Source organism: Podarcis liolepis, assembly GCF_965112155.1.
Source record: "Podarcis liolepis genome assembly, chromosome: 8".
Classification (NCBI taxonomy): domain Eukaryota; kingdom Metazoa; phylum Chordata; class Lepidosauria; order Squamata; family Lacertidae; genus Podarcis; species Podarcis liolepis.
The window spans coordinates 49434881-49449922 of NC_139560.1; the positions used below are offsets into that span (position 1 = coordinate 49434881).

The 15042-nt window shown below is 38.7% G+C and overlaps 1 protein-coding gene across 6 annotated transcripts in view; it reads right to left on the minus strand.

The window, feature by feature from the left end:
- PIEZO2 (piezo type mechanosensitive ion channel component 2) overlaps window positions 1-15042 on the minus strand; it is a 199457-nt gene that overhangs the window by 38228 nt on the left and 146187 nt on the right. For all 6 annotated transcript variants that reach the window (XM_083518446.1, XM_083518445.1, XM_083518443.1 and 3 more), the window contains 11 exons: window positions 9932-10275; window positions 9103-9263; window positions 8158-8334; window positions 7155-7271; window positions 6775-6975; window positions 5450-5654; window positions 5205-5306; window positions 4724-4889; window positions 2947-3190; window positions 1934-2030; window positions 291-453 (listed from right to left, as the gene is read on the minus strand). In XM_083518446.1, the coding sequence (XP_083374572.1) occupies window positions 291-453; window positions 1934-2030; window positions 2947-3190; window positions 4724-4889; window positions 5205-5306; window positions 5450-5654; window positions 6775-6975; window positions 7155-7271; window positions 8158-8334; window positions 9103-9263; window positions 9932-10275 (1977 nt within the window). The remainder of the gene's footprint in view (window positions 1-290; window positions 454-1933; window positions 2031-2946; window positions 3191-4723; window positions 4890-5204; window positions 5307-5449; window positions 5655-6774; window positions 6976-7154; window positions 7272-8157; window positions 8335-9102; window positions 9264-9931; window positions 10276-15042) is intronic.

Consider the following 15042-nt stretch of genomic DNA (forward strand, 5'->3'; position numbering starts at 1 on the left):
AAAACCAAATCACGGCTTCTGGTTGGCTGCAGGAAGATCCTGCAGCCAACCAGAAGTCATGGAAGCCCTCTCGGATGTTTGGGTTCCAAAAGAATGTTCGCAAACCGGAACAATCACTTCTGGGTTTCTGGCATTTGGGAGCCAAAAAGTCCGAGTTCCATTTATGCATGCACAATTATTTTCACTGCTTTCTAGTAAGATGCAGGCCAGACAGCTTGCCCCAGAATGTAGCTAGAGTTGCTATAGTATATGGATCTATATAAAGATTTAAACAAAATGCTTCAGTTTACCTTGATGCCAGAATCTGTGAAGCTTTAATATCTGCAACCACATGAAGGAAGTAGTAACTCATGAAGACTCTTCTTTGCAGCAGGAGAAAGGCAAAACAAATGCTATCCCAAATGATTCCTGCCTCCCCACTGGGTAGTTTGCAGTCTGGATTTTTATCTAAAGCTGATGAGAGTAAACAAAATTCCTGAATAGTAAGCAGTATTGTATTATATTCTGCAATATTTGTTCTTAAAAGGTTAAAGGGTGCAAAATGGTCAAAGAAAACTTGGGCTTGATTTCTTCCCTTCTCCAGGTTTCCCCATGTGAGGTGTAGCAGATGGTTATTGGGTAAAAAGTCTTTGGGGCTATAGAGAGGCTAGCCTGGCACCCACTCAGTTTTCAGAACTAAGTAATGACTTTTAAAAAAATGTCCCAGGCCTTTTAAACTCTTAGGGCTGCATCCAATGATAGTCCTAATCAGAGTAGACCCACTGAAGTTAATGAATATGACTAATTTAGCTTCATTAATTTCAGTGTATCAACTACTCTGAGTAGAACTTAGTTGGATATACAACACTTAATATTTTCATTCTAAAATTTGTATAATTTATTTATTGGAGTCACTGAGTAGCAGTTATAGTGATGTTGTTACCTGTATAATATGTTATTGTTTTATTAATATTGTAAACCACCTAGAAAACTATCATTTATTATGTGTTGCAAAATTTATATGCTACCCAATAAGTATATTACACAGAGGTGTGTAGGAAGAAGGGAATTTTATTATTAATGTGCTCCTACATTTAAAACCCTTTAGGTTTCAAGGCATTTGTGGCTAAAATACTTATTTTTCTGCTTTATTCCTCACCAGTTCATGTACACACTGATATTTATGAGACCAGCAGCCATGTATGGTGGCTGTAAGACTAGCAACTCTAGTTGTACTGAATTGATTGGTATTTTGTGAAAGGAACAACAACATGCAAAGCTAAAAGTGTTATGCAGCAATCAAAACAAGACTCAGGAAGAAAGAATGAAATGTAGAATGCCACCTGAGATGCCACAGGAATAATGGGGAGTACAGACAGTTGCTAAAACAAGTAGGGAATCTAGCGATCTGACCCTAGCAAACATCAACACCACATATTGGCTTTGGTACAATCTTCTGCTTCATGAGTACTACTACCAAAAAATACAATGAACTATAGCCATCTTATTGTAAGTGGAGAAGATCACTATTAATTTTTATAATGAATGATTTTAGAATGTTGTTTATGTTGTACTTTTGTACTGTTTTATTGTTGTTAGCCGCCCTGAGCCCGGCTTCGGTTGGGGAGGGCGGGATATAAATAAAATTTATTATTATTATTATTATTGTGATATATACTACCATTGTGCTATCTTTTAAGAAAAAAGGCATTTCCCATCAAATGTTTCTCATTATAGTTTTCAAAAAACTCCAATTCTATCCATTTTAATTTAAGAAGTTGAATTATATCTATGCTTAATTAATATATTCAGATATTCATTTCTCAGCATCAAAACAACAAAGGAAAAACAAAATAAATGGCAACTGCTTTTGAAATAATAGCTACTTAAAAGCTATTTAAGTTTCAGTAAGTTTTTAAGATTATTGCAAAGGAATTTAGATGTCTATACTTACGAATTTTGTAACCCTTAACTGTACAGGCCAGGCTAAATGTTTGAATCACCCAACAACTGTTCTGAATTAATGACTCGATGTAGCCACATGCGCCTATCTGCAATACATCGATGGATATATTAAATCTCAGGATGACAAAACAAAAACAATGTTACAATTAAAGTGAAAGTCCATTAGTCTAGCCCACTGCTCGATTGCTCAATGTAAAGCTAAAGAAAGTGCCTCCCCCACCCCACCCCACCCCACCAAAAAGGAGATTGAATGACATTTCCCCAAGGATGGTCTCCCTTGAAAAGCAGCTCCTGCCCACCTAGCAGTTCGAAAGCACGTCAAGTGCAAGTAGATAAATAGGTACCAATATGGCGGGAAGGTAAACGGCGTTTCCGTGTGCTGCTCTGGTTCACCAGAAGTGGCTTAGTGGCCACATGACCTGGAAGCTGTCTGCGGACAAACGCTGGCTCCCTCGGCCTATAGAGCGAGATGAGTGCCGCAACCCCAGAGTCATCCACGACTGGACCTAACGGTCAGGGGGTACCTTTACCTATAACTGTTTTACTAGGGTTTTCCACTGCAATAGTTTATCACTTCTTTTTTCTCTGATATAAAGGTATGATAAAATAAGATTTTTAAAAAAATAATCAAACTTCACTCCATGGTCCATTCTACAAGCTTTCCCTTCTCTCTTTTGCATGAAATAGTGCCCACTGAAGGCACATACAATGCATAGCTGACCTCTACTATCTTGTATGGTAAGTATCTGGGAGCAAGTGGGATCCTTGCAACAAAATGCTGCAGTGCATCAACAGCCCCTAATAAGAGCTGTTCTGGCTGTGGCAAATAAGAACAGTGTTTATAGCAGTATTTATAACAATATCTAAATACTGAATACATTTCTTTGATTTGATTCCCCCCCACACATTTCGCCCATTGAAACCACAAAGGGCTAGAAAAACAGTGCCTCCAATCCAGAGGTAAATATTAATATGCTTTGGACTTAATAATGAGACACTTACCGACAATATGTTTTTCATTGTAATCACAAAGACATTATATGCTATCAGCCAATCCCAATAGCGAAGAATGCTTCTGATAGGCTTGAGTAGCAAATCTCCTCCAAAGAGCAGGAAATAGAAACAAGCTACCAAGTAGCCCATGCAAAATATACTGATCCGAGTGGTTCCTGTTATGAAGATGATGGTTAGGACAAACCAGAAGAGGTAACTGAATGTTATCACTTTACCCATATCTAGGTAAGATCTGCAACAAGAGAATACAGGAGTGGAAAATGTTAAGCATCTATTTGTTCCATTCATAGGGTTTGTGCGTTTCTGTGTGTGTGTGTGTGTGTGTGTGTGTGTGTAAGAGAGAGAGAACAAACGAGCTACTTGCTCTTGTCAACTGTTTGGCATGCCTTTCATTTTGCTGAAATGACTACCTGTGTGGGTAAAGAAATTCGGCATCATACTATGGTGGCAAATCTTGACTGGCCCTGGATCCTAACTGCCCATTGCCCAAAGTCTGCTCACAGGATGCTCCCACTGGAGGAAAGTGTGGGGGCAGGGAGAGTAGATTTTTTTGCCACTGCAGCCCCTGTCCTCCCTAAAAATCAGGAACAGCATGGGAGGTGGTGCTAGGCTGCAGAAGGAAGGGAAATCATTGAAAATTGCCTGCCTCACTTTCACCAGCTGAAGCCTCCCCTTGATCAGAGTCCTTTCTCCAAGCAAAAGGAGCCCTCCTATTTGTGGAAGGAAAACTAAGTATTTATTTCACAAGATCTATATACTGCTTGACTGCAATAAAACCTCAAAGCAGTTAAAAGTACTCAAGTCACTGTCTTTACGGAAACACAGGAATCTGCCTTATACTGAGTCAGATGAATTGCTTCACATAACTCAGTATCGTCTACATTGACAGGCTGATGCTCTCTAGGGTTGCAATTGGACGGTATTCCCAGCCCTACTTACGAGATGCTTGGGAACAGAATCTGAGACCTTCTGCATACAAAGAAATATTCTACTACTGAGCTACAGCCCTTTAAAAAATTTCCATGGATAACACAACTCTTTTCCTTTTATCATAACTCATTAAAGCTTATTAGTAAAAAATGGTAAGTCTTTCCATGAGCATCATTATAATCAATGTGTTTCTGCACAGCTTTTATTTTGGAGCCAAGTGGCAAAAGAACAGACGTATACCTTATACGAGTTCCCAAATGGCACAGTATAATTTATCAATAAATTGATGATTCAGTGACACTAATGCAGGAACTCTGGCTCTTGTCATTTCCTCTGGTTTCTTCGTCTATGAGAATATCATGTGTACTATACACTATCTAGTTTTGTTTAGAAAGCAGCAAAATCAAAATGCAACCAATCCCATACAATAGGCTTGTCATTCATATGTAATGTGTTTGTGTGTGCTTCTCTCCAAAGACCTATAAACTTAATATATTCATTTCTCCTTCAAGATATAATGCAACACTGTGTGACCTGCTTCTAGTCCTTGATTGCTTCAGCACCAGCTAATGTACAGTGCAAATTTTCCACTGCTCATGCTGACCTACATGGCTGCTGCAATGTACACCAACTTTTTATGTTGGGTAATAATGATATGAGAAAACATATTACGTGTCTGATTCCATCAGTATTGCTCTGCAATTTTGAACAGCATAATTCAGTAGTCATAAAAAGAAAAGAGCACCTGTTGTCTGAATGTCTGGGAAGAGGACAAATGAACCAGATCTTTAGAAAGATGTATGACCTTTAGAAATATTCAAGATCCAGTTCTTACCGACAATGGATGAAATCAGGGACAGGGTTGTGTTGGCTAAATGATGCTGCCTCAAGGTTCATGCAAATCTCCACGTTGTCTCCAGCCATGATACGTACAGCAGCCTTGTTCTCATCTTCAAATGTTTGCCTTTGTAAGGATGCACATAGCAGCAACATGAAATCATCTGGCAGGAATTAGACACTCAAATTAAAGCCAAGCCAATAACTTCGGTTAGACATACCCTTATTATGATAACAAAGATAAGGACTACAAACAACTAATTAAATAGGGCAGCAGCACACACACTCACATAAACACACATACAGGAAGGAAAACCATGAAAATACGAGCCATGTAGACCTATGTCATGTTCTCCAACTTTGACTACTGAATTCAGGTTCCACACAGGTGTTGTTAACTCAACTGGTCCTCTTTAGCAGGGTTCCCAGGAAAGAGACAAGAGGACAAGCTACTATTAGGAATGCACTAGAACACTTACAGACAAGAAAGACTGGATTGGGTTCCTTAATAAAATCTGGAAAGTATAGCCATTTGATGATATTAGAGTTGAAGTTGGCATTAGGATGTCTCCATGGATAATCTATGAAGGTAGAAGGAAGAACAATTACAGGAAGTAATTCATATCACTCATTGCATCTCTAATCTGAGCCATGGCTATTTTTCAGTGGTTACTGTGAAAATAAAAGATAATCGCAACCAGTGGAAAGCAAGAAGTCCCCTTACCTATACAAGGAGAAGGTGGGATGCCAATACAAATAAAGTACTGGAATGTAATGATGCATGATAGAAAACAGCAGTACTTTGGCCAGATCTCTGCAATGGCTTTTCTTCTGCGTCGATATAACACAGCAATTAACGCAAAGGCATGAACCATAGCATAGAAATCCATTCGTTGACCAATTACATTTACTGACAAGAGGAAACAGCTCTGTGACAAGGAAAAGAAAATCAGAATTTACACCCTCTTGGATAGCCCATGACTGACAGATATATTCCTTCACTCTTAGAAAATTGAAGTCTCTTACTTTGTGAGCTTCTGTTCACTAGGGATCCTGGAGGGCAGGGCAGACTATTTGGTTGACACCTAAAGAAACAGTCAGAGCCCCATGAACATTCAACAGCAGGAGGAGCTGCTCCCTGTCTCCCAGACCAGCCCAGTAGGCATACAAATCTGGATGAAAAAACAAGCCTCAACTCTGTGAGTCAGGGGAAAGCTGCTCTTCCAGTTGAAAGTTCTAGGCTCTGCCTCAAGGTTTGTGTAAGAGGCGCCAACCCAGCTGTCTGCAACATCCTCCATGGTTGAAAATCAATGTAACACTTTGCTTACTGGCATATAACAGGTTCTCTCTCAATCAATATTTCATACTTAGCTTACCAATAGTGAGTACTTCGGAGTAGCCAATGTGGTGCCGTTCAGATGTTGCTGAACTATAACTCATCATGCCTGACCATTGGCCAGGCTGGTTAGAACTAATGAGAGATGCAATCCAACAACATCGGAGGGCACCACGTTGGCCATCTCTGGATTACTTTGATAGCTCAGTTGGTTAGAGTGTGGGGCTGATGATGCCACAGTCGCAGTTTTGATCCCCGTAACGGACAGCTGCATATTCTTGCATTGAAGGGACTTGGAGTAGATGACCCTCAGGGTCCCTTCTAACTCTATGATTCTATAATTCTAATATATAATTGGATAAAAGTTCCTCTTTTTGCAAAAAGAAGTAATAGCGTCACTGCTAAATGTTTGGAGTCTACACTCTGTATCAGCCTTTCTCAGCCTTGGGTCCTCAGATGTTGCTGAACTACAGCTACCATCATTCCCAGCTACTAGGACCAGTGGTCAAGGATGATGGGGGTTGTAGAATTGCACAGGCCTTTAATTGTATAGACCTTTAAAATACAAAGATAATTATTTTGTAGAGTAGGGCATTAACCGTCCAAATACAGAAACAAGTAATCCTTAAATATATAATTCCCTAAAATAGATAAGTAAGTAATAAATAATATCAAGTTGGAGTCACCATAGGAAATCTTGGCACTAAATTTACCTCTAAACCAAACTTATAGAAGAAGTAGTTGACAAAGTACTTAAGACAGCTAAGTACTCCATCATCTAAATGTAATCTGGTAACATCATGAAAAATTGTTTTCGTCTCAGGAGCTGTGAGATTGTTTCGACATCTGTAGTATTCCTGATGCCGGTAAATGGTTACTTCAAAGGCCAGAATTGCCAACATCAGCAGGTTATTCTGCAAGAGAAGGAAACCATATGAGCTACAAAGAATCAGCCAGTATTCTTTTGAAAGCAAGCATACTGCAACTTGCAATATGCTCCCTAAAAACATTGACAACTCAGCGACTGTACTGTCTGAAAATAATTTATTGAGACTGAAAATAAATTCAACAGAGAACAAGTAATAATAATTACCCTCAAATATACAAGAAGTGGATAAGACTTTCTCAATCCAACCCACTCAGTTGGATCAATGGGCTTTCTGTAAAGTAGTGATTCATTTATGTCTTCTAGAGGCTTAGTTGTATTAGGCTAAAATGAAAAAAGAGAGATAAATTTTAGTTTGACTTCTTCAAGGAGGATGCTTTGATTGAACAGAGCCAGGGACAGATCTACTATGAAACTACCATGAAGCTTTAGCTTCAGGGCCCCTAATTCCAGGGGAGCCCCAGAAGCAACTTTAGTCCACATTGCTGAAAAAGTTCAGGTCCAGTAGACCCAACTTGAGTCACATGACACAAATCATTCTACAATGCATCATGCATGTATATAACATTCCCATAATTTTCATCTCCCCCTCAATAACTTGAAAACTATAAGACATAGGAAATTTTGATTCAAACCAGTGATAATCCAGTGCAGCAATTTTATTCAAAATCTGAGATGTAGTAGTTAATTTTAAAAAAATAAAAATGTGGTGATATGTCATGGAACGACTCCACTGAGGAAGGTAACAGTGGTTATCCAGACCTCTTTGCTGGTTGTGAAGGGCCCCCAAAATGTAAGTTTGCCGCTGAACAGAGCTGAACAACCCAGGCACCTGAAAAAGGTTTCATCATCGACTTTATGAAGCAACATTAAGGCATCTGCCACTAACAGCTGAGACTGAAAAGAAGCAGACAATGAAGTAGCTCCATCAGTGCTAGGAGAGGTTCAACTGGGGCCTCTCCATGCTACAGGAAGCATCAGTGTCATCAAATATACATACAGCAAACAAATTGAATACTTGGCAGGATGTGTGATTGATTCAGAAATTCACTGAGATATTTCCTGATTTGGGGGGAATAACTTGACTAACTTCTCACGTGAGAAAGGGCCTGTCTCCATCCTTGTTGATCCACAATATCCACAAATTGCTAAATTATTTATTTTAAACAACTCTATTTTACTTTTTAAATATTAGATAGCTACTACTTGCCATTGTACAGTTGACAGAAAACATTTCAGGGTTAATAGTTCCAAGCTGATACAACATTTTGCAGATGATAATCACACAGGTCCAAACAGTGCAGACACTGGATGCCAGTGGGCGGAACTGAGAATATGGCAAAGCAAAAGCCCAGGCAATCACAAACACATAGTTAAGGAGGGAAACCTGTAAGCACAAAATGAGAAAACATATTAATTACTTGACAACAATTTGAGAAGTTTTATTATGCTACCTTGTGCTAAAACATTCTGAAAAGGAATTCAAAGCATAAGGAAGCAGCAAAAGAGAGAGCATTGAAATGTTTAAGATAGCAGGAGAGTTAATCAGCTAAGGGTGGTGGTCTTGGAAGAATCAGGAATTATAGGCTGGGGTTTAATGTGAAACAGTAGCATAAAGATAAAGATGAGAAAGGGTGCGGAAAGCTTTCCAAAGTAAGGACAAGCTACTTGTGCTGGATGTTGAAGGGAATGTTCTATGTGATCAACAGCATTTTGGGGTAAAAGCTCAGCGTTGCTAAGATGCAAGAAAGGAAAGCAAGGGAAAAGGTGCAGTAGTCAAAGGGTGGCCATGGCAAGAGCACAAGACCAAGTTTGGGCTAAGATGATTAGGGGAAGGGGTGGATTTTTGCAATAGTATATTAAAGTAGTTAAGCAATTTGGTAGCTTGGTTTACTGAATCGGATAGAGCTGGAACAAACTGAATTTCAATTCGCATGCAAAACTTCAAAATATCAAATATAGTTTTGAAGTTTGAATGATGTTTCATATGCACCTTTTAGGGACAAGCCTAGTGTTTTACATCATTTAGTGGACAGGAGGAATACACGTCTAATAAACCAACCAAACCAACATTTCAGAAATTCAAAAACATCCTTGTTTTTGAATTCAGTTGATACTGAAAGAGAAACTGATGACACATGCATTATTTACTTGCCTCTTTGACTGTGACCCAGATAATATATGATGAGACAATTTTGATAATGTGCAGTTCCAAAAGCCACCACACAAAAACTTGCAGTTTATGAAAGCATTCAAGAAATTTCAAGAAAAGTACGGTGAGGCGATCAATTACCAAATGCCATTTGTTTCTTAAATCTGCAAAGACAAGTCAAACATAATGATGAAACTTATTTTTGGCTTTGTGAACAGGGCTACTTTTATCTTCTGTTGGAAATATAAAGGGGGAGGCAATTTTTCCCTCTGAATATAACTTTTCTTCCTCAGAATAAAACACTATTAAAACCAGCTATAATTCTTAATTAACGGAAAATGTGATTGAGATTCATTTGAAGTCATTTGAAGTCCCCAAAGTGTCAATTTTTCCTGCCAAATGTGTTTATTCCTAATTTTATGACAGAATGCAGTTGACATTCCTCAGAAACAGAATTCCAGAGCATAAGACAAGACGTAGGTTTGAAGAGTTGCCATTCACTCCTGCAATGAAAAAGGCACTAGGAACCAAAGTATATTGAGCCAAGTTTCAACACAACTTAATCATGTTGGGATAACCTTTGAGTCCTTACAGGTCTCTAATGTTGTTTTGTCTCCCTCTCAAGGTTTTTTTTAAAGACTTCTTGAGCACCTGCAAATGTCAGGGTGAACTCAAGTCTGCTTATTTTCCCCTCTCCCCATTTGTATAGTCTGTGAGCATCAGAACACTTAAATAAGAAATAGAGGGAATGAATTACATGTATCCCAGGTGAATCACCTTCAATCAAAAGTAAAACAAAATAGACCAAGTTGAGATTCTCTGCACAGACTACCTGATATATCTTCTGTCTCTGATTCATCATCATCATCATCTTCTTCTTCCTCCTCATCCACTTCCTCCTCTTCTTTTTCATGCCCTTCTTCCTTATCTCTTTTCTCCCTCCTTTCCATTATGCGTTGTTCTGGTTCTTGGAACATGTGTTCCTGCTCTTGGAACATTTTTTCCGGCCCTTGTAAAATGTTTTCTTGCTCTTGTAAAACGTTTTCCTGCTCATTTTTTTCCTGCTCTTGTAACACATTTTCCTGCTCTCGTAAAATGTTCTCCTGTTCCTTTCCAAAACTGGCATTTAAATTCATCATTGTGATATCAGGCAGGCTTCCATCTTGATGAACCAGCCTATTGGTAGATAAAGTAGGCATGTCAACAAACCAAGCAGTTGCAATACAAGAAACAATCTTCTGATTTCATACAGCAAAACAAACAAGGAGCACATGAATAAATGGGTCAAACACTGTTTAGGAAACTCCACATGGTATCATACCATAGAAGCAATTATCTGTCACTTTGACGCTAATTATTTGCTTTAGTAATTAGTGATATTGCCACCTAAACTTGACATTTCCCCCGCAGAGGAAAAAATGGTCAAAGTTTAAGATGTAGAAGCATGAAATGACATGTTTTAACAGCAAGCATTTCATGACTTCACATGGGGACTTACTCATTTTGGCGGATTGGTAATTTTTTCTTGATGCTGCTCAAAGTAATTGAAACAGAAAGAAAAAAAGGAAATGAGAACAGAGGAGTTACAGAAGAAGGTCAGAGATAAAGACATCATGCCATATAACTCACTAGCATTCTCTTAATCCATCTGTGTCAGCTTTCAGATGCCAGGAGCATGCCATCCTGGCATTAAAAGAGTGCTTCTAACAAGATGGAAAGTGCTTACTACATTTTCAAAGAAACTTTTCATTCACCATTCTTACATTATGCAAGCAAATTCTTTCAAATAAGTTACACTAGTCTGACTCTGAATATATTTACATATTTGTAAAAAACAAAAGATGTAAAAAAAACAAAAGATTCAAATGGCAAAATTATCCATTTGCAAGTAAGCAAATCTGTTTATTCAGTTCAAAATTCAGGTAGCATATAATCTTGAACCAGCTCTTCACATCGTCTCAGCAACGCTTTCAAGAATTCTATGGTTAAAAATCAATATAAAGAGTTGAAAACAGGAAACACCAATTGAAGGTGTTTCTACTGATGTGGAAAATGGAAATGTTTACTAGTAAGCTATAAAGTATTTTGGAGGTGCATTCTGGTAAACACTACTTGTGATCAAATTTACCTTCTTCCCTAAGAAAATGGGATTGGCGGTCTAGTTTCAGCGTTACATAAAGGTAAGGAAAACATTTTATTTTTATGTTAGTAAGTATAGTAAACTTGCCATACAGATGACAGCCAATTGGTCCCTGATCCAAACCTCAGTTTGAAGATATTTCAGTCAGGAAGGTGATGTTGTACTATTAGTTTCTCTTTCTAAAAGAAAGCTTGGGTGTCCTTTCAGCTCAACTACAGAGTCCTTTAGAGTTAAAGATATCCCTTGATATTTTACTCTGCTGCCTACATACCTTATGAAAGACTCAGGACAACTCAATGCCAAAAATAAGTAAATGGGCTAAGGCAGCCAGGATCAGACAAATCCTTGGATATGATATATATTGGGGCATCCAACTTCCAAGAGTCTGCGATCTACTCACAGTACTAAAAAACTGGCAGTGATCTACCCATTGCCAGAGTTGTTGAGCTTTATTTAGGGAGCCAAAGTTGTCTTTCATTGCAAAATTAGCATGTTGTTGAATTTTTTTTACTTATTTCAAAAATACCAAATCATTTAACCATTATATTTAAATGCTAATACTAAAACATGAACAGTATACTTTAAATTTGCAACATAGCTATAAATGAACACAAGATGCCTTTCAAATAATGAACTAGTGTAAGACTTGAATCAAGACATTAAATTTATCTCTATTTATGAATTTTATTCAGCTTTTCAAGGTACATAAGATCATATAATGTATTCAGAATTTTTGTAATCATTCTCATAAAAGTAATTTTCTATGACAACTATTTTCAAGAGAGATAAAAAATACCTGCTAAATATTATTCAGTGTGCCCCAGAGACCTTGGGAAGGATTCCCAAGGGTTCCTAGATCAAAGGATGGGCCAGAAAGGTACTGAAAACACCATTGCTCAGGTTTCCCATAGGCAAAACTGTGCATGAGTCTTCAGTTCTTAATGTTGACCCATTTGTTGCTGCTGTTGGCCTTTCCTCCCATTGGACCTCCCTTCTCTGTAAGAATGGTAGGGCCAGAAATGAAAAGACTGTCTGAAGGCAGAGAATGGGGTGCCATAGAAAGCCTATTATGAGCTGGGCCAGAATGTCATGAGTAGCTCATAATGGCTTGGTGACTTCTTTTCCCAGTTCTCCTAATTCCAAAAGTTGGCACTGTCAATATTCTAAAGGTCACACTTTGATGTTACACAAAAGCAATTGACTGATTTCTGTGCCACTTACTGTCACATGTGCTCAGGATCCTAGAGAACAACAGGCTAACCACACTGCCTACTTAAGTAAATATTATGTAAATATCTTAATTTCAGAGGAACACGCGTGCACACACACACACACACACACACATACACACCAGAAAGGGTTGTAATTACTAAGCAAAAGCTGTTGCACTGATCTAGCAAGATGTAAAATACAAGTGCTAGTGACCTGGATTTATCGAGAGCACTGTTGTCCAGACTACCAACAATGGCTTGGACACTGACCCAGGAGGATAAGGGGTTTGCTAAGTCAGTAGGACCACTCACAGAATTACCAGATCTGGGTCCCAACACTGAGCTAGAGCCCAGCAACCAAGGAACAACAGAATCAGAGACACACCAAATCTCCTGAGCTAGGAACTTCAGAGATTGCAGCACACTGATGAAGCAACATCCTTGCCCCTAAAGACCTCATATGTCCCATCTACCACAACCACCGGCAGTTTGCTTTGTATGAAATGATTGAGAAACAACAGAGTGCTAGGCTCCAAGGCAAAACCTCTGTCACATTAACAGTATCCAACAAGGAGGTAGACCTAAGTAAATTTAGTGAAATATAAATAATTTAAGGGACTGTTTTATGTAGCTTGCTTACTGTCTAAAGTGTGGAATGCACTATTTTCTGTTGGAGCTGGTTAGGAGAGACTAGACTATCCTCCACCTTCTCAAAACCTTTCTTACCCGGTCTCATTCTCAGAGTCCTTTAAAATGTCTTTATAATTTTGTTGGCTGTGGGATTGAGCTTACCTTATCCTTGTGAGATATTCGAGAGTGGTGTGTGCAATTTCCTTTCCATTAAAGACTTCTCCAGTGCTCTGGAGCATCCCTGGCTGCCTGCGTTTCCTGATCTGAAAAAGCACCATGGGAGGAGTTACCTTACAACGCCTTCCCCTGAGCTTTAATTAAAGTGCGGGAAGCCGGGAAGGTTGGCTACCAAGTGCCCCTGGATTGGTGCGCTCACTGCCTTTGTTTTTAAGAGATGTCGTTTTGACCATTAAAACAAAAACAAAAAACTACACCAAGCAAACACACATGCCATTTAAAAATCAACAACAAACAACTGTTAGGAGCACTGTCAACAGCCCGCTCAGCTTCCCACACTTACAGGAAAGCCCAGTTGAGGACATCATGGTGTTTTTGAAGGAAACACAGGCACTTGGAAAAGCTGCAACCTGCCAGGGAGATGCATTGTAGAAAGAAAGGACACTCACATAATCCACTGGCCCTCTCAAAATTAAGGTAAGCAAAAACCCAGACCCAACCTGTGAGCATTTCACCGAACCTCTCTCATCTCTTCCCCTAGTTACATAATTTTTAAATGCAATTTATTTTCTCATTAATTGATGGTCGACAGTTTTTTTAAAAAAAACACCTGGAAAAATTTTCAGCACTGCATCAGGTGAAGTCCACCTATCTCAATTCAAAATGAGCCAGGTCTTTCCAAACCTTTCTCAAGAATTCTCAATAAAAATCTGGATTTCCCCCTCCAAATCCCCCCAAAGTTTGGAAAACCCAACCTGGGAGATCTCCTTCACTGTCACTCATTTACTAGTTTCCCTCCTACCCCTTTTCCTAAATTCAAAAGTTGTGGGGTGGGGTGGTAGAGAAGAGACAGCAGCTGCGTTTCCAAAAACCAAACCAAAACAAGGAATCTTCCCTCCTACAATAAATGATTCTGGAAATCCTTGACCCCTCCACTGTCGACAGGAAGTCTGTCAACTGCAGTTTCTTAATCACAGAAAATAAGCCAGGAGGCTTATAAAGTATTACATTTCCCAGAGTCAGCAAAGCAGACTCAAGCAATGCTTAGAAGTACTCACCGTGCAGAGTGAGGAACTGCTTAGAAGATGCTGCCTTTGGTTCAGTTTGTGTGTGTTTATATATGTGTGTGTGAACATACACTTCCAAGATCTTACATCTGCAGGAACGACTAACAGACAGCCTAAACCCTGACCATCATTTTTTCTTCAGCAACTTAGTGAGCATATGAAAGTGTAGGAATGGGGGAGAGGAGAAACTGGCATATGAAAATGCTGGTACCAAGTACAAATTCAGAGAAAGTCAGGTTCAGTTCATAAGAGATTTTACACTTGATATTTCATGATAACTGTCCCCTTCCTGCCTTCCACAATTCTTCAGTATTGCTAGGGTAAGCTTATCATAATGGTGTTGCTTTGATGCACTCTTGTAGCCAAGATATAACATCATTTTCTCTTGAATGCAACACATAAAATATTTGACAGAGTAAAGATGGTTTAAGAAAGCAGATGTTTAAAGAACCACTCTTTGAATGATTTTCTATCCTTGCATTTGTAATTTTATATATATGAGTTGTAACAGAGTTCTGAAGTATTAATAATTCATAATTATATGTATTTCCCTTAGAAGTACAAGCTTCTCTTTCTTCTATCTCTGACCAATTATCATGATGAGAGATATTAAGAATACAGGCTGATATCCAAAAAGTAAAAAATGCCCCCAAAACACTTCTACTCTAAAGGGGACGGGGTTTGCTAATTTTCCTTTTCAACAACAATCTTTTCAGTC